Consider the following 25,564-nt stretch of genomic DNA (forward strand, 5'->3'; position numbering starts at 1 on the left):
CAAATATAAATTATACATATTTATGGTATACAATGTGATATTGTGACATTTTGATATATGTATACATTGTGGAATTATTAAATCAAGCTAATTAACATATGCATCACCTCACATACTTATTTTGTTTTGTCTTTTTTTCTGTAGGAACATTTAAAATACACATTTTTAGCAATTTTCAAGAGTACATATATTATTAACTCTAGTAATCATGCTGCATAACAGATCTCTTGAACTTCTGTCTGTCTGATTAAAACATGTACCCTTTGACCAACATTTCCCTATTTCCCCTGCCTCCTTTCCTCAAACCCCGTCGCGGTGCTTGGCAATTACCCTTCTACTCTCTGCTTCTGTGGGTTTGACTTTGTTGGATTCCATGAGTAAGTGAGGCCATGCATTATTTGTCTTTCTGTGCCTGGATTTTTTCACTTAGCATAATGTCTCCAGGTCCAAACATATTGTTGCAAATTATATGATTTCCTTTTTCTGTAGGGCTGAGTAGTATTCCATTTTCTCTCTCTCTGTGTGTGTGTGTGTGTGTGTGTGTGTATGTATACACATATATATCGAGAGAATATATAGATACACATATATAGAATATATATCATATATTCTTCATCTAGTCATCCGTTGGTGGAAACCTAGGTTAATTCTGTATTTTGGCTATGTGAATAATGCTTCAAGGAATGTAAGAGTGCATATATTTCTTCAACATACAAATTTCATATCCTTTGGATTTATATCTAGAACTGGAATTGCTAGATTATATGGTAGTTCTATTTTTAATTTTCTGAGGAACCTCCATACTGTTTGTCAAAATGGCTGTACTAATTTACATTTTGTATTAGTCAGGGTTCTCTAAAGGGACAGAACTAATAGGATAGATGAAGAGGAGTTTATTAAAGAGTATTTACTCACACAAACACAAGCTAAAGTCCCACAATAGGTCTTCTGCAAGCTGAGGAGCCAGGAAGCCAATATGAGTCCCAAAACATCAAAAGTAGGGAAGTTGAGAGTGCAGCCTTCATTCTGTGGCTGAAGGTCCAAGAGCCCCTGGCAAATCACTGGTTTAAATCCAAGAGTCCAAAAACTGAACAACTTGGAATCTGATGTTTGAGAGCAGGAATCATCCAGCTTGGGAGAAAGATGAAGGCCAGAAGACTTAGCCAGTCCTTCCACATTCTTCTGCTTTTATTCTACCCGTGCTGGCAGCTGATTAGATTGTGCTCACCCAGATTGAGAGTGGTCTGCCTTTCCCAGTCCACTGATTCAAATGTTAATCTCCTTTGGCAACACCATCATAGACACACCCAGGAACAATAGTTTGCATCCTTCAGTCCAACCAGGTTGACACACAGTATTAACCATCACACATTTCTACCAACAATGTACATGCTTCCCTTTTCTCCACATTTTTATCAATGCTTGTTATCCTTTGTCTTTGTAGTATTAGCCAATGTAACAGTTGTGAAGTGATATCTCATTGTGGCTTTAATTTATATTTCTCTGATAATTAGCAATGATGAACATTTCTTCATTTGTATGCTTTCTCTTGAGAAATGTCTATTCAGGTCATTTGGCCATATATTAATTGGGTTGTTTTCTTGATAACGAGTTGTTTGAGTTTCTTACATATTTTGGATATTAATCCTTTTTCAGATGTGTGGTTTGCAAATATTTTCTCCCATTTTGTAGCTTGTCTTTTTATTCTGTTTATTATTTCCTTTCCTTTCCTGTGCAGAACCTTTTTTAGTTTGATGTAATCCCACTTGTCTATTTTGGCTTTTGTTGCTTGTGCTTTTGCAGTAATATCTAAAAATTATTTGCCAAGACTAGTATTAAGAAACATTTCCCCTATGTTTTCTAATAATATTTTTAAGATTTCAGGTCTTATGCTTATGTCTTTAATTCATTTTGAGTTGATTTTATGTTGTAAAATAGAAAAACCAAAATCCAACTATATTCTGACTATGGGAAAATCACTTTAGATTTTATTTTTAGACACAAATATATTGAAAATAAAGTATGGAAAAGCATATGTCATATAAGTAGTAACCACAAAAGCTTGAGTGGCTGTATTAATATAAGAGAAATACAGTTTAAAATACATTTTAAAGCAAAAATTATTATTAGAGAAAAACAAACACTTCATAATGTTTAAAGTTTCAACCTATATATGTATATCAAATGCTATAAAAATATATACAAAATATATATTCCTTCTATGTGTGTTTGTATGTGTGTATGTATTTTTTATATTTATTCACACATATATTTGTTCTTTAAGGTGCTTTTAATTTCTTACTATGGATTTTAGTTACTATCAATGTCATTTTCTCTCAGCCTGATGACTTCCTTTAATATTTCTTGTAAGACAGGTCTGCTAACCACAAAGTTCTGTAGCCTTGCTTAGCTGGGAATATCTTTATTTCATTTTCATTTATAGAGGATAGTTTTGCTGGATATAGAATTTTGGGTGGAATTTTTTTTCCTTTCAATGCCTCTCCATTATCTTCTGATCTCCATTGTTTCTGATTTAAAGTCAGAAACAATGACTTCTGATTTAAAGTCGGTTATTGCTCTTCTCTTTCACATGATGAGTCATTTTTCTCTTGTTGAGAAAAAATACTGATTTCAATGTATTATTTGCAGAATTTTGACTTTGTGAGGTTTAACTATAATGTATCTAGACATAGATATCTTTGTGTTTACTCTGTTTGAGAGATGTAAGCTTCTAGGTTCTTTTGATTAATGTTTTTCAATAAATTTGAGAAGTGTGTGACCATTTTCTTTTTATCTTTCTCTCACTTCTCTCTTTCTGAGACTCCAATTTTACGTATGTGGGTATGCTTGATGGTATCCCACAAATCTCTAAGTTTAGTTACTTTTAGTGCAGAAACCATGCGCCTGTACAGCACTGTGGAGTAAGTCCTGGAGCCTGACTACAGAGTCCCAAAATACATAAAGTAAAAATTACAGAAATGAAACAAAAATAAACATATCAAAATTATAGTTGATGATTTAAATCCTTTAGTCTGAAAAATTGATTACACCAACTAGACAAAAAGTAAATAAGGGTGAAAGAGACCTGAAAAACACTACTAAACTATTTGACTTAATTGATGATTTTAGAACACTATATTCAGCAACAGCAGAATGTACAGTTTTCAAGTGCTCATAGAGTATTTCCCCATATAGATTATATATTAAATAATAACATACAGGTAAGAGGATTAAAATAACTCATAGTATATTCTCTCATCACAGAGGGATTTAATTAGAAATAAACAACAGAAAGAAGCTGAAAAAATCACATATATTTGGAAATTAAACACCACACTCCTAAATAACTTGTGGGCTTCAGAAGGAATTTCTAGAGTAATTATGCTTTTAACTAAAAAACCAAAACTATATCAATGTACATGGAAGGCAGCCATGATTAAAGGGAAATGTATAGCTTTAAATAACTACATCAGGAAAACAACCACAAAAGTTTCCATCATAATCTAAACTTCTACCTAAAGACACTGGAAAAATAAGAGAAAAGTCAACCAAAAGTAAACATAAGGAAGAAATAATAAAGAACAAATTAAAAATCAATTCAATAGAGAATAGAAAAACAATAGAGAAAATCAATGGAACTACGACCTGGTTACTTGAAATGCTATAATATTGATAATGCTTTAGTCATACTGAACAAGATAAAAAGCAAGAAAATCAAAATTGCAACATCAGGAGTGAAAATGAAGAATACAATTACTAACCCTATAGAAATATATGGAAATGTTATGAACAACACTATGTCAATGAATTTGACAGCTTGGATGAAGCAGACATATTCCTAGAAAGACATAAGAGTAACTTGAGAAAAAAAGAAAGCCACATGTCTGGATAGACATATTACAAGTAAAGAAGTATTTTAGAAACATAACACCTTACAGAGCAGAGGTCAGCAAAATTTTTCTGTAAGGAGCTAGATAGTAAATGTTTTGGGCCATATGCAACCTCTGTCAGTTCTTTTTCTCCTATTCCTCCTCTTCCATGTTCTAACAGTTTAAAAGCATAAAATTTATTCTTAGTTCATGAATCATACAAATACAGGCCATGGCTTGATTTTAACATGTGAGCAATAGTCTGTGAGTCCATGTTATAGAGAAAAGCTCAGGACTAGCTGACTTTACTGGCAAATTCCATCAGATATTTAAATAATAATACCACTCCTGCAAAAAATAACTTTCACAAAATAAAGAATAAGATTATTCCTAAATTTATCCCAGTTCAGTCCACAATTTCCTAATCCAGCCTAATAGGTCAGAATTACTTTGATACTAAATAAAAAGAAATCACAAGAAAACTACAAACTAGTATGTCTATGGTCTCCATACAATATTAGCAAACCTCATTTAGCAATATGTGAAAAGATTATATAATTAGCAATATGTGAGAAGATTATGTACTATGACCAAGTGGGATTTATCCCACCAGGTCAAGATGGGCTTGACATCCGAAATCAGAGACTCTGTGACTTTACTTTTTGGTAACCTCAAAACAGAGGTTTCACATCTGAGCTCAGCACCCAAGGCCTCACAGTAGTCTATGCTTTTGTGAAATATCAATCAATCTATTCAAGGTCCCAGGGTCTGATCTCATGTGGATAGAGAACACTTCCCTGAGATTCAGCATATCCAAGACAGAAGAATCATCTCTCTGTAGGATAGTCTCCCAATGGTTAGGGTAGCCTCCAAAGAGATTTAGGGCTGAATCCAGGGACATTGTTGAAGACTATTCTTTGCCAAATTTGGAGGCTTTTCTCTTCCTTAGGCCTCATGCAGATTTAGCTAAAATTAAATTTATTTAGAGGGAGATTAGTGAAAATAATCATTAATCACTTATTTCAAATGAAAATAAAAATGTATTCCAAGTTCAAAGTCATAGATTGAGGAACTAACGTCATCAGGTGCAGGACTGGGGTCAGGGAAGGGCAGGGACTTTGTGTGGCTGTGTATGAAGGAACAAGTTTAACATGAAGAAGGAACCATGAACCAGAGATAAAGACAGCCTGTGCAGAAAGTCAGAGGATCCTTTTCCTGTTTCTTAGCCGACAAAGACTTTCTTCAGCTAGCCATAAGGCAACTGTCAAGTATCATCACATTTGTCTTGAAGGATAAAATTTGTGCAAGCTCAATTGAACAGCAACAACTAGATGCAAGGAAGAAGTCAGCCAGGATGACTGCAGGGCTGGGTCATTTCTCAGCTTGTCAGAGACTGAGCCAGAGATAGTCTTTAGTCCAGATCATTACTTAAAGCACACTGGTCCCTCAAGGCTGAGGAGTCTGGGACGATTTGCAGGGGTTTCTGTAGTTTAAGATGAGGTTTCTGAAGGCAAGATATTCCCACCTTAGAGGCAACCCTTTCTGTGCAGAGTGTCGGTATCCATGTAGCACTGTGTATTCACTGCTGGCACAGAGGTACTGAGAGGTGTGTGAGGGGCTGGTAGACTCCAGGGTCAGGGGAAAATGCTCTATCCTTATTCTGGAGACTGTTGACTCAGAGGAAAAATCTCCCCTCTCTGTGGAATTAACCCCATAGGAATAGTGGATGAGGTGTAATTCCATTCCTGGATCTTGTTGATACCAGTACATTTTGTCATGGCCCATGGTTTGAGAACATTCCAGAGTGATCTTCTTTCCTGTCCCTATGACACGGTGTCTTGGGTTCTGGTAGATATCAGCTTCCATAAGGCCTATGGGAAGAGACAGAAATTGGCAACAGAGTTCACAATGAACTTTGAGGCTGAGCCAGGCACAAACCCAACACAGAGGAAGTGTTCCTTCTAGATTTTGGAAGGAACTGTGTCTATGACTTACCTGCCCCCAGAAAATAAAAGGCCATGTGGCAGAGGAGCCTGATAGTCATGGCACAGAGTTGGGGCTGGAGAGGATGTCTCTCAGGAGTGGGGAAGCAGGATGGGCTCTTGATAAAGTCATTGTGTGTGTGTGATGACACAGCCCTTGCAAACTTCCTGGGTCCCACAGCCATCCTATTGAAACAGTTTCATCTATCTATATCCTTTTAACCCATCAAATGACTAATATTTTTTTCACTTCCCTCATCCAAAGTATGCTTGATGCTTTGTTAATCTTAACTCAAGTCTTTAATATTCTTACAAAACATTCTATTGCAACTGTTTTATAAGCTATGAACATAAAAACTACATAGCTTTGAATGCCTATAATAGCGGGATTTTACCTGATTAAAAAGGTTGGGAAAGGAAGTGGCATTTGAGTTGAGTTCTGAAGGATGAACAGGAATGAACTCTGCAAACCCAAGAGAGAAGAACATGCAGAAGAGGGAACCAGTGAACATCGTGACTTGATCAGACAAGGAATAGGAGAACTTGTAGGTAAGCAAGACAATCTGTTTTATACAGACACATGTAAAACTTGGAGCAGTAGCACAAGATTCGTGAGTCCTCAGAAAATATGGTGTTATTGTTGTGTGATGTGCTTTCTCAGTCATTTTCCACTTCTTTTTAAGTGAACAAGAGCTTTATCAACAATCAGCGAGCATTCTTCGAGGATGATTTAGATCCTCTATGCCTAATTTTCTATCAATCATGACAGGGCAATACAATCAATGCATTGCTTTGGTAATATTGCTAAAAATTGTTTGGGTGCTGCTGCAATAAACAATGTCTAAACCAAGTGTCATTCTCCCTCCGCCCTTTCCCCCATTTCTTCTTAACAGAAAAGTCTTTCGTTTTGATTGTGAGATACAAAAATTAATCCCAGAATTTCTCCCAGCTTTGTCCACTTCCTTTGCCCTAGTTCACTAAGATCTACTGTTGGTATTTACTAAAATTTTTGTTCACATGATGCTGATATGGGGTTTGGGTTTTTATGATTATATCTCTAGTGTTTGAACACCATGTCTTCAAGTTTGTATGTATTTACCTGTAACACTTGTGGGCCCCTGCTTACTCTTCCTCTGTCATGTGTCATGAAGGAATATAACAGTTTTGATTTACCAAACCCTGAAATACTCTATCCTATCAGGGGCTCCTTTAAGATAAAAGTAATCATTAAAATCATTAATGGGATTGGCCTTAGTCTTAATAGTCTTAATAGTAAGTGCTGAGAACAGAAAAAATAAATTGAATTTTACTGCCCCCTGCTGAAAAAAAGGTGTTAGAGGTTTCGGGAGATTCTGACAAATTTTAAAGAAACAGGAAAGAGGGAGGCTCCCAGTTGTTCTCAGTGTGAGATGACTTAAGGATGAGTGATGAGTTGATGAAAGTCTTCAGCAGTGACTGGATGTAAAACCTATACCTCACAGTAGAAGTAACTAAGAAAGGAAAGAAGAGAAGTGCTCGACCTGGGTTTGGAAGTAGATATGAGAGGGTCTCAGGTCCCAGTCAGACGAAGGGGTATTCAAAGGCAGAAGTAACTATCCACTCCTTGCTGCCCAGTGCAGGAATAACTCATGCATAGCTTGCCTTTTATTGATGAAAATACTTTCCCCAAAGACTGCCATTCTGGTTTAGATAGGGAAGCCTCTGGAGAACGTGCTGGGAATTGCTAAGTGTGAATAATTACCAAGACAAACATTATTATATATAATTCTTGTATATATCTCTATACATTTTTGTTCTAGTAAAACACCCTTTCTCAATGGAGGTTTCTTGATTCTCAGGACTTTGTAGTCCTTCCAGTGTCCATGAAGTTTGCATAGGGAAGAGATACCAAGAAAGACAAGAGACAAAATGCAGTCTTAATATTCATCTAGGAGGGAAAGATCTGGAACCAGAATGTGGCAATGCTAAATTAGGACTTCATATTATGGCAAAGGACTCACCTGTCTTCAGACGAGGCAGGAGGGAGAAAGGCTAAGGGTTCTGGTTTCCCAAATAGTGATAAATATCTCCTAGCTCAGGGCTCTGGGACCACATGGGAGTAGGATTACCTCTGAGGTTTCACTTCCCATGCCAAGAATAGCCTGTACCATAACAGTTCCTGTTTTCACAGAATAGAGTTGATTCCAGAGAATCGCAAACACTGACTTTAGGGCATGTATGTTGAGCTTTTATGCAGTCTCTTATGTCTGAATCCCACAGCAAGCATTTCTTATGAGCTTCAGCACCGTGTTCTCAACCCAGTGTTCCCTCGGTATTCATGGGGGATTAGTTTAAATCCACTGATGCTCAAATCTCTTATATAAAATGGCGTAGTATTTGCATACAACCAAGGCACATCCTCCTGTATACTTTAAATCAACTCTAGATTAATTTTAATAGCTAATACAATGTAAATGCCACATAAATAGTTGGTATACCTCATTGTTTTAAATTTTGTATTTTTATTGTTGTGTTATTTTGTAATTTTTAAAATATATTTTTCATCTGAGGTTCACTAAATCTGCAAATGAGGGCTCCATTGATACAGAGTGTCAACTGTGTACTCTATCAGCATTTGGAAGTTCCAAAGGCCCTCAAATACAGCATGCATAATTAATTCCCCTCCTTCCTTCTGACTCTGCTTCTTTGCCTGTAATAATAAAACTAGGACTCCAGGCATAAACTTAATTTGTTAAATATTCTAATTAGAATATATTATAGACTCACTTCAATATATGAGTATATAAATTTGTGTTAACAATTAAAACAGAATATTTCATATATTTTCTTCTTTGCATGTCTTCTTTCTCAAAACTTCAAAACTCAGATTCCATTAAGAAAAACAGCTTTGATTTCCCTGAACATTCTCCCATGTATGTTTGAGATTATGTCACTTCACCTTAGTTTTCAATCATGTATTACCATCAGATATTAATATCAGACAATAATTGTTACATAAGTCTGTATACATTTTTTTGTACAGTAAAACCCCCTCTCTCATTTCCAGCCTTCTCTTAACCAAACATATTTTCTTTGTTTTAAAGAGACTTGTCAATGGGAGGTGTGGAGGACTTAAATACACATGTACCAGACCTGGATTGCGACGGTCTGAACTCAGATCACATAGGACTTTAATCGTTGAACATACGAACCCTTGATAGCAGTTACCTCATTAGGATGTCCTGATCTAACATCGAGGTCGTAAACCCTATTGTTGATATGGACTCTAGAATAGGACTGCGCCGTTATCCCTAGGGTAACTTGTTCCGTTGATCAAATTGTTGGGTCAATATATGTATGGTAATTTGCTTAAACTGGTTTAGTATCTTAGCATAGGTTGCTCAAAGGTTAAATTATGCTCCGAGGTCACCCCAAACAAAATTTTTAATGCAGGGACAGTAGTTTAAGGCCTGTGGGCTTATTTGAGCTTTGTTTGCATTAATAAATTAAAGCTCCATAGGGTCTTCTTGTCTTATTTATTCATGTACGCCTCTTCATGGGCAGATCAGTTTCACTGGTTGGAAGTAAGAGTTGAACCCTCATGGGGCCATTCATACAAGTCCCTATTTAAGGAACAAGTGATTATGCTACCTTTGCATGGTCAGGGTACCGCGGAGGTTGAACATATGTCACTGGGCAGGTGGTGCCTCTAATACTAATAATGCTAGAGGTGATGTTTTTGGTAAACACGCAGGGTAAAATTTGCTGAGTTCCTTTTCCTTTTCCTTTTTTTAACCTTTCCTTAGAGCATGGCTGTGTTGGATTAACAGTATAGGTAATAATAAATTTGTTCGGTTGTTTATTAATATTAGGCTGTTAATTGTCAGTGGGTTATTCTGGTCTGATATAGGCTTATGCAGTGGAGAATATTTCATGTTACTTATATTAATATTATTGCTTCTATAAAATAATAGATTAGTCCAATATGGTGTTAGGAGTTCAGTGGTGTGATTAGAATTTAGAGTGGTTGGATGTTGAGCTTAAACACTTTCTTAATTGATGACTGCTTTTGGGCCGACTATGGGGATAATGTTTTTTACTTTCTACGTGAAGGTTGTTTCCGAATGTCTAAAGAGCTGTCCCTCTTTAGACTAACAGTTAAATTTACAGGGGGATTGAATGGCTCTGTAGGTAAATTTAAAGTTGAACTAAGATTCTGTCTTGGACAACTGGCTATCACCAGGCTCAGCAGGCTTATCACCACTACTCATGAATCTCCCTACTATGTTACTACATAGATGGTGTGCTCTTTTAGCTGTTCTTAGGTAGCTCGTCTGGTTTTGGGGGCCTTGACTTTGGTTCTCTATATAAAGTTATTTCTAGTTAATTCATTATGCAGAAGGTATAAGGGCCTATCTTTGCTATTTTATGCTTGGTTAACTTTTTCATCTTTACCTTACGGTACTATGTCTATTGTGCCAGGGTAAAATTTCTATCACCTATACTTTTGTTTGGGTAAATGGTTTGAGTAAGATTATTCGATAGTACTAGTATCAGTCAAGTTTAGGGCTAGAGTTGGCTCAAAGTGGTCAAATTATGGTGAAATTTTCTGGGTATAAGCCAGATGCTTTGTGTTAAGCTACCTTTTGTTTCATCCAAGTGCACTTTCCAGTATACTTACCATGTTATGACTTGTCTCCTCTATATAAATATGTAGGGGTTTTAGTTAAACTAATCTCTAAAGTAATATTTGAGGAGGGTGACGGGCAGTGTGTGCATGCTTTATGACCTCATTCAATTAAGTGCTCTGCTCTTAATATACTGCTAAATCCTCCTTGAGCCCTTAGATTCCATAAGGGTTGTTGTGAGATTTTCTGGGTGTAGAAAATGTAGCCCATTTCTTAGCGCCCCACGGGCTACACCTTGACCTAATGTTTTTACATAGATACTTGTGCTTACTTTGCGGCCTTTACTAGGGTTTGCTGAAGATGATGGTATATAGGCTGAGAAAAATGTGGTGAGGTAAATCAGGGTTTATCCGTTATAGAACAGGCTCTTCTAGAGGGATATAAAGCACCGCCAAGTCCTTTGAGTTTTAAACTATTGCTTGTAGTGTTCTGGCGAATAGTTTTGTTGATTTAACTATTGGAGTTTAGGGCTAAGCATAGTGGGTATCTAATCCCAGTTTGGGTCTTAGCTATTGTGTCTTCAGAAGTATTAAATCCTCCTTCATAATTTATTTTATTTCAGCTAGGGTTTTTCACAGCTTAGATGAAGCTTAGCTTTATTAAGGATAGATCTAAGACACTCTTTATGCCGAGTTCAATTAGTTCGGCCGCAGTGGCTGGCATGAAATTAACCAACCCTGGATATTAGTATAGTTTAAACTTTTGTTTATTGCTAAAGGTCTATCACTGCTCTTTCCCATGGTGGTGTGACTGAGCAAAGTGTGTTGAGCTGCATTTGTGCGTGCTTGATACTTACTCCTTTTGGTCAAGGTGATTTAGAGGGTACTTTCACTGGGATGGGGATGCTTGCATGTGTAATCTTACTAAGAGTTAATAGAAAGGCCAGGACCAAACCTGTCTGTTTATGGGGCCATATAAGCCCATCTAGACATTTTCAGTGTCTTGCTTTAAATAATTAAGCTACATTAACTGTATATATTAAGAGTAAAATCGGAGTATAGAAGAAGATACAGGCAATATTCACAGTTGTAGGATTCAGGGATTTAAAGTTGAGTTAGCAGGAGTTGGTGGAGTAGATGTTAGTAATGGCGAGTGGTTGGTGTAGTACAAGGTAACAGATGATGCCTTTTGGGGTGTATAAATTTAGGGTATGGGCTTAGTAACGGATGGGCGTGCATATTAGATATAATTGTTGTAAAAGTAGAATTAGATTGGTGGGGGGTTAGTTTCCTAAAAAATTCGCATTAGTTGAAGGGTAGCTGTTGGGGATACCCAAAGCTAAAATACAAATATTTTGGGCTCTGGCAGAGTTGAATTAAGGCTTTCTTGTTTTGGTGGTTTAGCAAGGTGTCTCTTTTCCTGGGTTGATGAAGTCAGAGATGGGGGAGGGGGAGTTGCAGATTTTTATTTTAAAAGTCCAATAAGGGGAACAACTGTGTGTGTTTGTCTGTTAATTACTGTTATGTCCTTCAAGCATGAATTAATTAGCACCTTAGGGTGGTTATACCTGGTCGGAATATTGAATTTAGGTGCGATTAATATAGGTGATTGGTAGGGATCAAATACAGGTCCGGCTGCAGGTGATGGGGAGGGGACCAGGCCTTCCACGATGCTGAGTGATAGCATACCTGAAAGTTAAAATAGCAAATGCATGGCAGCGCTCCCATGACTGGTTAATAGGGTGATAGTCACTGGTCCATCGAGATGTCTACTCTTAACTAAAGAATATATAACCTTGTGAAGAGCCAGTATGAAAAGAAAACCAGCACAAGACAAAGATACCCTATTTTGCCACTCCTATTCAACATAGTACTGGGAGTCCTGGTCAGGGCAATCAGACAGAAGGAAGAAATAGACATCCAAATAGGAAGAGAGAAAATCAAACTATTCCTATTTGCAGATGACATGATTCTATATCTAGAAAACTCCAAAGTCTCTGCCCAAAAGCTGGTTGATCTGATAAACAACTTCAGCAGTTTTAAAATACAAAATCAACATTTAAAAAGTGGCATTCCAATACACAAAAAACATACAAGCTAAGAGCCAAATCAGGAATGTAATTCCTTTCATAATTGCCACACGCAACAAATATCTAAGAATACAGCTAACCAGAGAAGTGAAAGATCTCTGCAACAGGAATTACAAAACACTGCTCAAAGAAATCAGAGATGACACGAACAAATGGAAAAACATTCTGTGCACACAGATAGGAAGAATCAATATCCATTAAAATGGTCATACTGGCCAAAGCAGTATACATTCGATGGTATTCTGTTGGTGCAAAAGTAATTGTGGTTTTGGTGCATTTTAAATCATAACTAGGCTCAAGCACATCTTTATTAATCAAAATAGGAACCATTACAATCAACACATTTTTGCCAATGAGAAATAAGTTTGTTTATTCCTGTGGCATAAAAATCTATGCTTTGGAATTCAACGAACTCTTGGAAAGCATTTTCTGCATCTTGCTGGCTGTGGAAGCATTTTCCTTGCAAAAAGACTTTTACATCGAGCTCTGGCAGTCCTTGATCAATTATTTTTGTGCCTGGTCCTCCCTGGCTCCTAAAAGAATCCCCACTGCAGGGGAACCAGGGGACTATTCCAGTGCCTGGAAAGAAAAGGGGCATCTCGAAGCTCCTAGCTTTGACCTCATACCAGGGACAGGGAATTTTATTTTTTGAAATTCACTACATCCAGATAATAATGGAAGTCTATCTGTACCTGCAGGTTAAAAATGAATCTCAGCAGAGATCAAAGCGTGGGGTAGTAGATAAAAAGTTACTTTTGTAAATCATAGTCTCTGATACTTGAACTTTAACTTCTGAGTCAGATTTAATGATAATTAAATTTACTTACAGTGAAGTTGTAGAAAACAGGCTATTTTGTTTTTAGTAGAAAGGCAACCAAATATAGAGCTCAATGGTGGAGTTGAGCTTGGAAGAACTGGGGCAGAGAAAGTTTAGACAGGATAAAGGAGCTGTCAGTGGGAAAAGAACAAAGTGTGGGATGTTGCAAAGTGGGTGGAGATAATGGCAAAGGGACTATAAAATCTACATTGTATTGAGCTTATAAGAAATGCTCTTGTTGAAAATCATGAGCTTCTGTCAAGTGCTCAAGTTCATTCTCCTGAAAGGTCACCATTGGGCTAGCTCCCTGGGAAAAATAAAATAGGGGAGATTGATTTAGCGTAGCCTGTGGTTTCAGAGTCATCACATGGCTTGGGGACATTGATCGAAAGTGGCCCTTAGCTCACACTGAGGCTCACACTGCCTAAGACCACTGAAAGTTCTAAACATCCCACATCCCACAACCCACGTACAGGTACCCTTCAGAGCAAACAGCTCACCCATGTGTCTGTCTTTCTGTGTAGACAGCAGGTGGCCAAGAAGCACTGTGCAAATCACTGGTGGCACAGAAATAAAGAGCTGTCTGGTTGGGGGTGGCAGACTCTAGAGACAGGGAGAATTTAGCCTGTTCCTGTCGAGAGACACTGTATCCATCGGAGATCTCTCCTTTGTTTATATCTTCGACATCAAAGGAGTAAAAGATCAATCGTAGCCCCAGTCCTGGGTCTTGTCGATACCAGTACATTTGATCATGACCCTTAGTCTGAGAACATTCCAGCATAATCCTCTTTCCTGTCTTTGCGATGCTATTCCTTGGGGTCTGGGTAACATCAGCATCCATGGACCCTGTGGGGAAATAAGACAGAAACTGAAGACAGAGACTGGCAAATGTCCTCGTGCTGCAATCTCTAGGGATAGGCTTAATCCAGAACCTGGAAAATTTAAGGCAGTCATTTCCCCATCTGTTTCCCAAAGTCACCTGTTCCCAGGAGACAAAAGGCCACACAGAAGAGGAGCAGGGAGGCCATGGCATGAAGAGGAAGGATGGAGGTGTTTCAAGCTCTGGATGTTGAAGGAAGCAGGGCATGGAAATAGAAAACTGGGAGGATTCAGGAAGTGATGTCATTGTCCCTCCCAAGGTACTCGGTCTTAAGAAAGATGCCATGTTGGCTTATGTATTATATGTTCTTAGCAGATGCTGAAATTCTTCTACTTCTCTTCTTTTTCTGGTGCTTTACTGACAACCACCAGAGAGTTATATCTCTCTCCTTTCTCAGGGCATATCTATTTCCGTTGTTCAAGGAGACATCATCCTCCTGAAAATACAGGCTGGAGAAAATTCAAAACCAAATTGAATTTTGAATAAAGGGAGTCTAGTCTCACTTGAATGATAGGACAATATAACTCTTCTCCTTTTTTTCTTCATTTGATCATTTATTCTACCTCAGTTCTTGGTAAACTATGCAATTTGAATACCTTCTTTGTAAAGTTTGAGACTTTTTTGTTTTAAGAAGGATTCCTAACTTTGTTTCAAATTGCTCCTATTTTTTAGTAGCTCCTGCTTTTCTGGTCAATGTTTTCTGGGCACAGAACTTTATTAAAAACATTGGTTTATTGTAAAGAGGTGTTAGTTAAATGTGGGTATGTGCTTCAAAGAAGTACTTAACACTTTCATTCCTGTTTTGAATTAGCTGGATATGCAGTGGTTCATTAAAGAATTCATTTTATTCTAACACAAATTATTCCTGACTTTAGGAGGAAAGAGTTTAATATTTAATACAGCAGATTGCAAGTGCAGAATAGTTATAGTGATAGTGTGAAACAGTGACCGATGTAACAAACAACTGGCTCTTTGCTGCTTCAGATCTGTGCTTGTCCTGGTGAAAAAGGAGAGTTCCCTGACCCCCCTGGAAGGACGTGTGGCAGGAGTGTTGCTCACCTCTTCGGTCGCTGCAGCTGCTCAAACCCCTGAGGGGAAAGAGAGCATGCAAATGGACAGATGTAGGAGCCCAAGTGGGCAGATAGTTCTGCCATCTGCGCATGGCTTGGGTGTTAACCAGCTCGGTGGACCCTCTGCTTTTCTGCAAGGGCAGAGGGCCAGTGTGACAGCTCTCTGTATCCCGAGCTCTTGCCCAGCATCCTGGAAGAATTGGGTCACACATGGGCTTGAAGGATGAATGTGGGGTTTTACTGAGTGGTGCTGGTGGCTCTCAGTAGGATGTATGGGGAGCTGGAAGCGGGGATGGAGTGAGAAGATGATCTTCCCCTTGGAGTTTGACCATCTAGGGACTGAACTCTTCTCTGACAGCCCCCAGTTGAACTCCTCTCGGGATTCAGATGTTCCTCCTCTTTTTCTCTGCCATGTCGTTCTGCCCTCCCTCTGCTTGTCTCCTAACCTGCTTGTCTGCCTCTGAAGCCTGGGGGTTGGAGTTTATATGGGTACAAGAAAGGGGACCTGGTGGATCAAAAGACAACATTTTGGGGATGAAAACAGGAATGCCTGTCCCCATTAACAGCTGCAGGTCACCAGGCTTGAGGGTGGGGCCTTTGCTGAGAAACCACCCTCTTCTACCCAGTATTTTTGTCTCCTGCCCATATCACTGGCTCTCCCTCGTGCATGGGTACACCATGGCATCCTACCCTACTCATTCCTGCTGCATGTCAAATTGGTGAAGTCTTATTTTTAGATATTTTTACTTCTAATTCTAAAACTTTCAAACATATACAAAGTAGGCTTAATAAAATGATGAGCCTTCGTGTCCTCACATGAGTCGTCTTCAGTAATTACCAACTACTCATGGGTTCTCTTGTTCATCTACCACCTCCTTCACCACTTCTGCGTCTCCTGTGTAATTTTGAATAGTTGTTGCTTTATTTAGGAATACCCAAGCACATTTTACAGCGATTGGCTACACTCCCGAAAAAATATTCCAGTGTCCCCTCCCTTCTTCTCTTTCTGGTTAAAGTTCTCCATTAGCAATATGAATAAAAATGTGGATTTGTTCCAGTAAACTGCTTAGCCAGGGGTCTGATGAATATAAACAACACAATGATCATAAGAACTTTTATTTGGGGTTTGTCTTCAATGTAAAAAAAAAAAAAAAAAATCATTGCCCTTATTTGCAATTCTTAAAGTAAAGATGCTGTTTTGATGCCCTCTGCTGTGGGCAGTAATTTGAGTGGAATTAATAATTGGAAGCTGAATATTAACTATTCTTGGTGATCACGTTAGTCGAGAGAAAAGAGGACTGATATCCAGTGGTTGAGAGACCGTTTTCCTGGGCATTTCTGACAGAAGTTTGTAGGTGCACAGCAAGGAAAGAAGAAGAAGAAATCATTCCGGGAGCAGAATCTATGCCCGAGGAGGAGTGAGTGAGCATTATCAGAGGAATGAATGGAGGAGACACACATTTGCATGGAAATGAAATTGAAAAAGGCATCCCAATTTCTGGAAAAACGAGAGGGTTCTTCATGGCACAGGCCAATATATTCTCTACTCTGGGCTGGCTCATGCACCTCTCAAATCGTGTTTATAATCCACATTTGCTCTGACCTATACCCTACCACAGCAGGACACAGACTTCTTGGTCTTACCCACAGACCATGTCCATCTGTGTGCTGTGTGTATGCACGTGATTCTAAGGACTGTTGAACCCCTCATTCCATGTGTGAGTTATTGATCTGTATAACACACATCCTCTGGTATAAAAGGCTGCCAAAGGATAAGTAATTTTATTTCTTTACTACTGCGTAGAGTTTTTGGTGTCCTAAGAGAATTTTGCCTGCTCTCAACTCACAAAGATGTTTTTCTATGTTTTCTTGTAGAATATTTGTGGTTTCAGCTTTTATAATTATGTCTATGAAACATCTCAATTTAATTTTCATTTATGGTGGTAGGTGACAGTAAAGGTTTGTTTTTTCCATATGATTATCCAGTTTTTTCCAACATACTTGTTGAAAATTACCATCTTAATGCATTGAAATTTCCAATCCATAAACATGATCTCTCTCTCCATTTAAAAATATTTTCTTTAGTTTCCCTTTGTGGAGTTTTGTAGTTTTTAGTTGAACATCTATGCTAAATTGTTCTTAAGTAATTTGTTATTGGTACTATTGTAAATGGTATTTTTTCTGAAGTTTGTGTTTCAATTGTTTTCAACTAGTAAAAAAAAAAAAACTTGATTTTTAAAACACTGATGTGTGCTGTGATATTGGTAAATTCACTAATTATTTATAGTTGTTCCTTGATTTCTTATGATTTTCTACGTAAACAGTCATGTAATCTGCAAATAATTGGACTTCTTCCTTTTCAATGTTTAAAACTTTTGTTTTTGTTGCTTTATCATGCTGATTAAGATCTCCAATATAATATTGAATAAAAATAGTGAGCAGCTTAGCACAAGCATTTATTAAGCCCAAGAATTCAAGTCCCACCTGGGGAATATAGTGAGACCTCATCTATAATTAAAATAAAGTAAAAAGTAATGAGAAAACTTCATGGCTTGTGTCTGTGGGGAAAAGAGAGATCAGACTGTTACTGTGTCTATATAGAAAAAAGTAGACATAAGAGACTCCATTTTGTTCTGTATTTGAGATGCTGTTAATCTGTGACCCTACACAACCTTGTCTATAAAGACATATGCTGCGGTAGCTCAAAGTTTAATGGATTTAGGCCATGCAAGGTGCTTTTGTTAAACAAGTGCCTGAAGGCAGTATGCTTGTGAGTCATCACCATTCTCTTAATCTCAAGAAGTACTTAGGTTGCCACACTGTGGAAGGTCACAGGGACCTCTGCCTAGGAAAGCTAGGTATTGTCCAAGGTTTCTCCCCATGTGATAGTCTGAAATATGGCCTCGTGGGAAGGGAAAGACCTGATTGTCTCCCACCCTGACACCTGTGCTGAGAAGGACTAGTATAAAAGGAAAGAAGGCCTCTTGGCAGTTGAGATAGAGAAAAGTATCTGTCTCCTGCCCGTCCCTGGGCAATGCAACTTCTGATTTTATGTTCTATTTACTGAGCTAGGAGAAAACCGCCTTAGGGCTGAAGATGGGACATGCTAGCAGCAGTGCTGCTCTTTATGCACTAAAAACGTTTATGGAGATGTTTGCATATGCATATCAAGGCACAGCACTTCTCCTTAAACTTATTCATGTCACAGAGATCTTTATTCATATGTCTTACTGCTGACCTTCTCCCTACGATGATCCTATTATCCTGCTACTTCCCTTTTCCAAGATGGTAAAGATAATGATCAATAAATAGTGAGGGAACTCAGAGACTGGTGCCTGCGAGGGTCCTCTGTATGCTGAGTGCCGGTCCCCTGGGCCCACTTTTTCTTTCTCTATACTTTGTCTCTGTGTCTCATTTCTTTTCTCAAGTCTCTCTTTCCACCTAACGAGAAACGCCCACAGGTGTGGAGGGGCAGGCCACCCCTTCAGTGTCTTATGTTATAGGAGGAAAGTGCTCAACACACTATTAAATCAGATGTTATTTGTAAATTTTTCATTTATAACTTTAATCAGATTAAGATAACTGTCTTACTAGTTTACTGATAGTGTGTCTTTTGGATAAGTATTGATTTTGTCAAAGGTTTCTCCGAATCTATTGAGAAGGTCAACTGATTATTCTTTATTATTCTGATAGAGTGAAATATATTGATTTTGGAAGCTAAACCACTGTTTTTCCTGCAATAAACTCACTTGGTCATGTTGTAGAATTGTTCACATATACACATATATATATGCACACAAATATGTATGTATATTCATATTTGGATTTATGTATTATTTATTTTTGATCCAAAAGTATATTTTCTATTTTTTGAAGAAAGTTAATTTTTGGAAGCTTTTGCTCATCAAAATTTGAGTGAATTATCTAGTTACCTCCCCCCCACAATAGATGTACTTTATAGCAACTCTATTTTTTTTTATTTCTGGGGTACATGTGCAGGATGTGCAGGTTTGTTACATAGGGAAACGTGTGGCATGGTAGTTTGCTACACCTGTCAACCCATCACCTAGGTATTAAGTCCAGCATGCATTACCTGTTTTTCCTAATGTTCTCCCTCGTCCCACCCCACCCCACAACAGGCCCCAGCGTGTGTTGTTTCTCTTCCTGTGTCCATGTGTTTTCTTGGTTTAGCTCCCACTTATAAGTGAGAACATGCAATGTTTGTTTTTGTGTTCCTGGGTTAGTTTGTTGAGGATAATGGCTTCCAGCTTCATCCATGTCCCTGCAAAGGACATTGTCATGTGCGTCCGTGTGAACAGACCACCAAACAGGCTTTGTGTGAGCAACGTGGCTGTTTATTTCACCTGAGTGCAGGCAGGCTGAGTCCGAAAAGAGAGTCAGCAAAGGGAGATAAGAGTGGCTCCGTTTTATAGGATTTGGGTAGTTAAAGGAAAATTACAGTCAAAGGGGGGTTGTTCTCTGGTGGGCAGGAGTGGGGGTCACAAGGTGCTCAGTGGGGGAGCTTTTTGAGCCAAGATGAGCCAGGAAAAGGAATTTCACAAGACAATATCATCGCTTAAGGCAAGGACCGGCCATTTTCACTTCTTTTGTGGTGGAACGTCATTGGTTAAGGCAAGGCGGGGCATTTGCACTTCTTTTGTGATTCTTCAGTTACTTCAGGCCATCTGGGCGTATATCCGTGCAAGTCACAGGGGATGCGATGGCTTGGCTTGGGCTCAGAGGCCTGACAGACATGATCTCATTCCTTTCTATGGCTGCATAGTACTCCTGTACATATACCACATTTTCTTTATCCAGTCTATTGTTGATGGGCATTTGGGTTGATTCCATGTCTTTGCCATTATGAATAGTGCTGCAGTGAACATATGCATGCATGTATCTTTGTAATAGAATGATTTATATTTCTTTGGGTATATACCCAGTAATGGGATTGCTGGGTCAAATGGTATTTCTGGTTCTAGATCTTTGAGGAAGCACCACACTGTCTTCCACAATGGTTGAATTAATTTAGGTTTTAACCACCTGTGGAAAAGCATTCCTATTTCTCCACAACCTTGCCAGCATATTCACAATGGCTGATCTGACTGGTATGAGATGGTATCTCTTTGTGGTTTTGATTTGCATTTCTCTAATGATCAGTGGTGTTGAGATTTTTTTTGGTATGTTTGTTGGCCGCATGAATGTCTTCTTTTGAGAAGTGTCTGTTCATGTCTTTTGCCCACTTTTTAGTGGGGTTGTTTTTTCCTTGTAAATGTGTTTGAATTTCTTGTAGATTCTGGTTATTAGACCTTTGTCAGATGGATAGACTACAAAATTTTCTCCCACTCTGTAGGTTTCCTGTTCACTATAATGATAATTTCTTTTGCTGTGCAGAAACTCTTTAGATCCCTTTGTCATTTTTTGCTTTCGTTATAATTGCTTTTGACGATTTCATTATGAAATCTATGTCTGTGCCTATATCCTGAATGATATTACCTAGATTTTATTCTAGGGTTTTTATAGTTTTAGGTTTTACATGTAAGTCTTTAATTCATCTTGATTTAGTTTTTGTATAAGGTGTGAGGAAGAGGTCCAGTTTCAATTTTCTGCAAATGGTTAGCTAATTCTCCCCGCACCTTTTATTAAATAGGGAATCCATTCCCCATTGCTTGTTTTTGTCCGGTTTGTTGAAGATCAGATGTGTAGATGTGTGATCATTTCTGAGTTCTCTACGCTCTTGCATTGGTCTATGTGTCTGTTTTTGTACCAGTATTATGCTGTTTTGGTTATTGTAGCCTTATAGTATAGTTTGAAGTCCAGTAGCATGATGCCTCCAGCTTTGTTCTTTTTGCTTATGATTGTCTTAGCTATTTGGACTCTTTTTTGGTTCCATATGAATTTTAAAATAGTTTTTCCTAATTCTGTGAAGAATGTCAATGGTAGTTTAATGGGAATAGCATTGACTCTATAAATTACTATGTTCTATATGGCCATTTTCATGATATTGATTCTTCCTATCCATGAGGATTAAATCTTTTTCCATTTGTTTGTGTCCTCTCTGGTTTCCTTGAGCAGTGGTTTGTAGTTATTCTTGAAGAAGTCCTTCACTTCCTTTGTTAGCTATGTTCCTATGCATTTTATTCTCTTTGTAGCAATTGTGAATGGGAGTTCATTCATGATTTTGCTCTCTGCTTGCCTGTTGTTTATGTATTGAAATGCTTGTGACTTCTGTACTTTGATTTTGTATCCTGAGATTTTGCCGAAGCTGCTTATCAGTTTAAGAAGCTTTTGAGCTGAGACAATGGGGTTTTCTAGATATAGGATTATGTCATCTGCAAACAAAGACAATCTGACTTTCTCCCTTCCTATTTGAATACCTTTTATTTCTTTCTCCTGCCTGATTGCTCTGGCCAGAACTTCCAATAGTAATGTTGAATAGGAGTAATGAGAGAGTGCATCCTTGTCTTGTGTTCATTTTCAAGGGGAATGCTTCTAGCTTTTGCCCATTCAGTATGATATTGGCTGTGGGTTTGTCATAAATAGCTCTTATTATTTTGAGGTATGTTCCTCAATATCTAGTTTATTGAGAGATTTTAACATGATGTTGGATTTTATTGGAGGCCTTCTCTGCATCTATTGAGATAATCATGTGGTTTTTGTCTTTAGATCTGTTAATGTGATGAATTATGTTTATTGATTTGCATATGTTGAACCACCCTTGCCTCCCGGGAGTGAAGCCAACTTGATCATGGTGGATAAGCTTTTTGATGTGCTGCTGGATTCAGTTTGCCAGTATTTTATTGAGACATATTTGGATTTAATTTGTTAATATATTGTGAAAAGTTTTCTTTCATTTACAGCCATAAAAGATACTGCAAAGATGCATTTGACAGATTTTGGCATTAGGGTTTTGCTGGGTTTATAAAAGTGTTGTGAAGTGTTTCTTCCTCTTCTATTTTCTGAAAAAGTTTATGTAAGATTGAAAGTCTTTTTTCCTTAATTTTAAAATGGAATTCATGAAGAAATAATTTGCGTCTGGAGTTTCCTTTGAGAGAGGGTTTTTGATAAAAAATTTAGCTTCCTTCATTTGAAGTTCTTTACATTTCTTATTTCATTTTGAATCATTTTGGTAGGTGGTGTTATTCAAGTAATTTCATTTCATCTAAGTTGAATAATATATTGCATATACTTACAATATTCTGTCACTATTTTAATATCTTTTGTGTCTGTAGACATATGCTTTCCTTCATCATTGATATGGTAATTTGTGTCTTTCCCCTTTTTGTCTTGATTGCTATGGGTTAATCAATTTCATCAGTTGATTAAATCATGACCATATTTTCCTCCAAATTCTTGAATATATTTCTATAATAACTGCTCAAAAATTCTCATTTGAAATGTCCAACATTTGTGTTATTTCAGGGTTGGTTTATTAGTTTTTATTGTTTATTTTTTCCCCATGTGTAACATTTCCTAGTTCTTCCCATGTCTAATATTTTTTTCATTTCAAGATCGAAGTTGTAGATGCTACATTGTTGACACTCTAGAGATACATATCTCTCCACAGACACATATATCTACAGATTATATATGTGTGTGTATATATATATATTTGCTTTTATTTAGAGAGTGCTGAGATATTTTTCTTCAAAAGGCAATGAACTTATTGGCAGATCAACGAGATCCTTTTGAGACTTGCTGAGCTTTGTTAGGGCAGTTCTGGAGTGGTTTACTCTAGGACTTTGGTAGTCCTTCTCTTGAGATGTGACCCCTATGTGGCGCCAGCTGCATTCCCAGGGGTTTCAGCAAGCCCTGTCAGCTCTGCCCGGTCAGGATTCATGTCTCCCATGCTCATATGACTGTCAGAATCTCTATTCCTCTCATGGCTACCCAGCAACTGCTCTCTGCCAGGTCTTATGGAGGCGTTTCCCATGCACTTTCTGCTTAGTTTTTGACCAAAGACTTGAGGGGACCTCATACAACATTTGGAGGTCTTATTCTGCATAGCTTGCTTCTCTTCAGTAGCTCATCCCTATCACTATCAGCCATGGCCATAGCTCTGAACTTAATCTCTGCCTCCCTCTGCTGGACAGACCGCTGCCCCCTGCTTGGGCTTCATGTCCTTGCGCTGCAGCCCAGAAATCATGCCAAGGCAGAGTCTCAGGACAATAGTGAAATTCCCCTTCTAGGTTTCCTCTTTCCCAGTGATGGTGACCCTGTACTGCCTGTTGTCTGATGTCTGAAAATAGTTGTCTTACAATTTTTGTCAAGTTTTTATAGTGGTGTAAGGCAACAGAACAAGTACAGTAACAACTAACTATTTTTATTTAAAGCCAAATTCCCAAAATAAGCATTTTTAAAGTTTTGTTGTATATTCTCAAACTGACACTATTATAAGTAGCTTAAAAGACTAACACTTTGACTAGACTCATAATCAAATTGGACAACAAAATTCATTTGTAAGTGTTCTCAAACATATTTTTACTAATATTTCATTCCATATTCATATGAATTTTCTGTATTCATATTCTCATTCACTGTTAAATTGTTTGATTTTTTTAGATTGTTATCTTTATGGTAAACCCTGATGGTTTTCAGGATATCATTTAAAATTTGTTTTCCTAAATTTGTTTTTTTTCCCAAACTTCCTCAGGAATTTGTTTTAATTTATCCACTGACTCCCAAAGAGAATATAATATTCTAATGTTTTCCATGAAAGTAATCTATGTTTTGTCATCCTTATACACATTATTTGAAATACATTTTTATGGTTCTTTTACTCTTCTCCCTTTCCCCAGAGACCAAAATTCCATGTAGTGTAGCTGAAAATTTCTCAATGCCTTTATGTCTCAGTGAATGGGAGTTGCTCTGCAAGCATTTGTGGAATCAAAATGGATTAGCTGTCATATCAAGAGCTCAAGGAGAGTGGTGTTTGCAGTGGCTGGAATTTGGCCCTAAAAGAGATAATGTGTGGGCAAGTATTAAGTCTTCCAAAAAGATGTGTGAGATTTTTCTGTCCTTTGCTATAACCAGACAGCATAACCCACTTAGAAAAGAGTAATACGAATTAATTTGAATCAAATTTTCCCCAGATTGTGAAAAAGCACAGCAAAATGGAGTGAAGCATTTTTTCAGCAGCTCTGGATAGAAAGGGTTATGGGTGGGTGATAGTGGTTTGGGGACAGCCATGGCTGGTAACTTTTCTATGCCGCTTAAAGACATGAGTAATAATGGAAGAGACAGAATGTCGAGCGTTCAGCAGAGTGGAAGTGAAAGATAGAAGTATCATTCACATAATGGAGATAACATGCATGCACCTGCTAAGGTAAGAGACCACCTGGTTCCTCCCACATCTACTGATTCTTTGAAGTCTAGGACAGGAGTGGTGCCATATTGGGTGGTGGTATTTCCAGTGCCTAACGTTTCAAAAAAGGAGACTATTATCTTGTATATCTCAGGACCTCCTACAAATTGTTGAGGAAAATATAGAACTCTCATTAGAGAATTTGCCTGAGGTTATGGATAGACCATTTTGAGAACAGAAATCCAGGACCACTATCACATGAAGAAGTACTCAAACTCATTAGTAATTAGAAAAATGCAAGAGAAAGAAAAGGAGGGAGAGAACATAATTCAGCTTTCTAGATTGTTGCCAGTTATTATTATAGTAGTATAAAGTAATCTCTCAATTCCTTTAAATTATTGGTTTTATTTAGTTTAAAAAAAATTGTCACCTGTATCTTTACGGTAAACTCTGATGATATTCTGGCAGTGGGTGAGTGGGGCGGGGATGGGGGTGGGTGGAGAGAGAAAGAGATTGGAATCTCTTTACATTGCTAGACTAAGAACAATCTAGATTACTGGATAAGGATTATAGGAGATATTAGGATGTAGGAAAACACCCCATTTACTTTTATGTGGGATTGCAGATGTATACAGTGATCCTGAAGAACCCATGGTAGTATTTAAATAGATAAAATATGCATAGAATTCCATGTCTCAGCAATCATGACTTGCTCTGGGCATATAATCCTATAAGCAATCATACAAGTCTATGAAGGTATTTGTACAAGAATTTTCAATTCTGGCAGGAAACTGGAGAAAATCTGGGTACGTGTTTCTGAAGAAATGGATATGAGTACTCTCTATCATATAGAAGCAACAGACCGAATGTACATATAGAAAAACAGAGCAGTTCCCTTGCTTGAGCTGAGTGGAAAAGTAACATTTATGTGATTTTAAATACATAC

General features: G+C 37.8%; 3 gene segments (V, D, J or C); all 3 read right to left on the reverse strand.

The window, feature by feature from the left end:
* Positions 1–25,564, reverse strand: part of LOC101002206 — a 203,862-nt gene that overhangs the window by 177,227 nt on the left and 1,071 nt on the right.
* LOC100999905 overlaps positions 1–25,564 on the reverse strand; it is a 221,769-nt gene that overhangs the window by 167,831 nt on the left and 28,374 nt on the right.
* On the reverse strand, positions 4,841–6,001 carry LOC116274659. The segment is given in 2 exon segments: positions 4,841–5,740; positions 5,865–6,001. Coding segments are annotated over 2 exon segments (474 nt in total).

The sequence above is a fragment of the Papio anubis genome, chromosome 4 (genome assembly GCF_008728515.1).
Source record: "Papio anubis isolate 15944 chromosome 4, Panubis1.0, whole genome shotgun sequence".
Classification (NCBI taxonomy): Eukaryota; Metazoa; Chordata; class Mammalia; order Primates; family Cercopithecidae; genus Papio; species Papio anubis.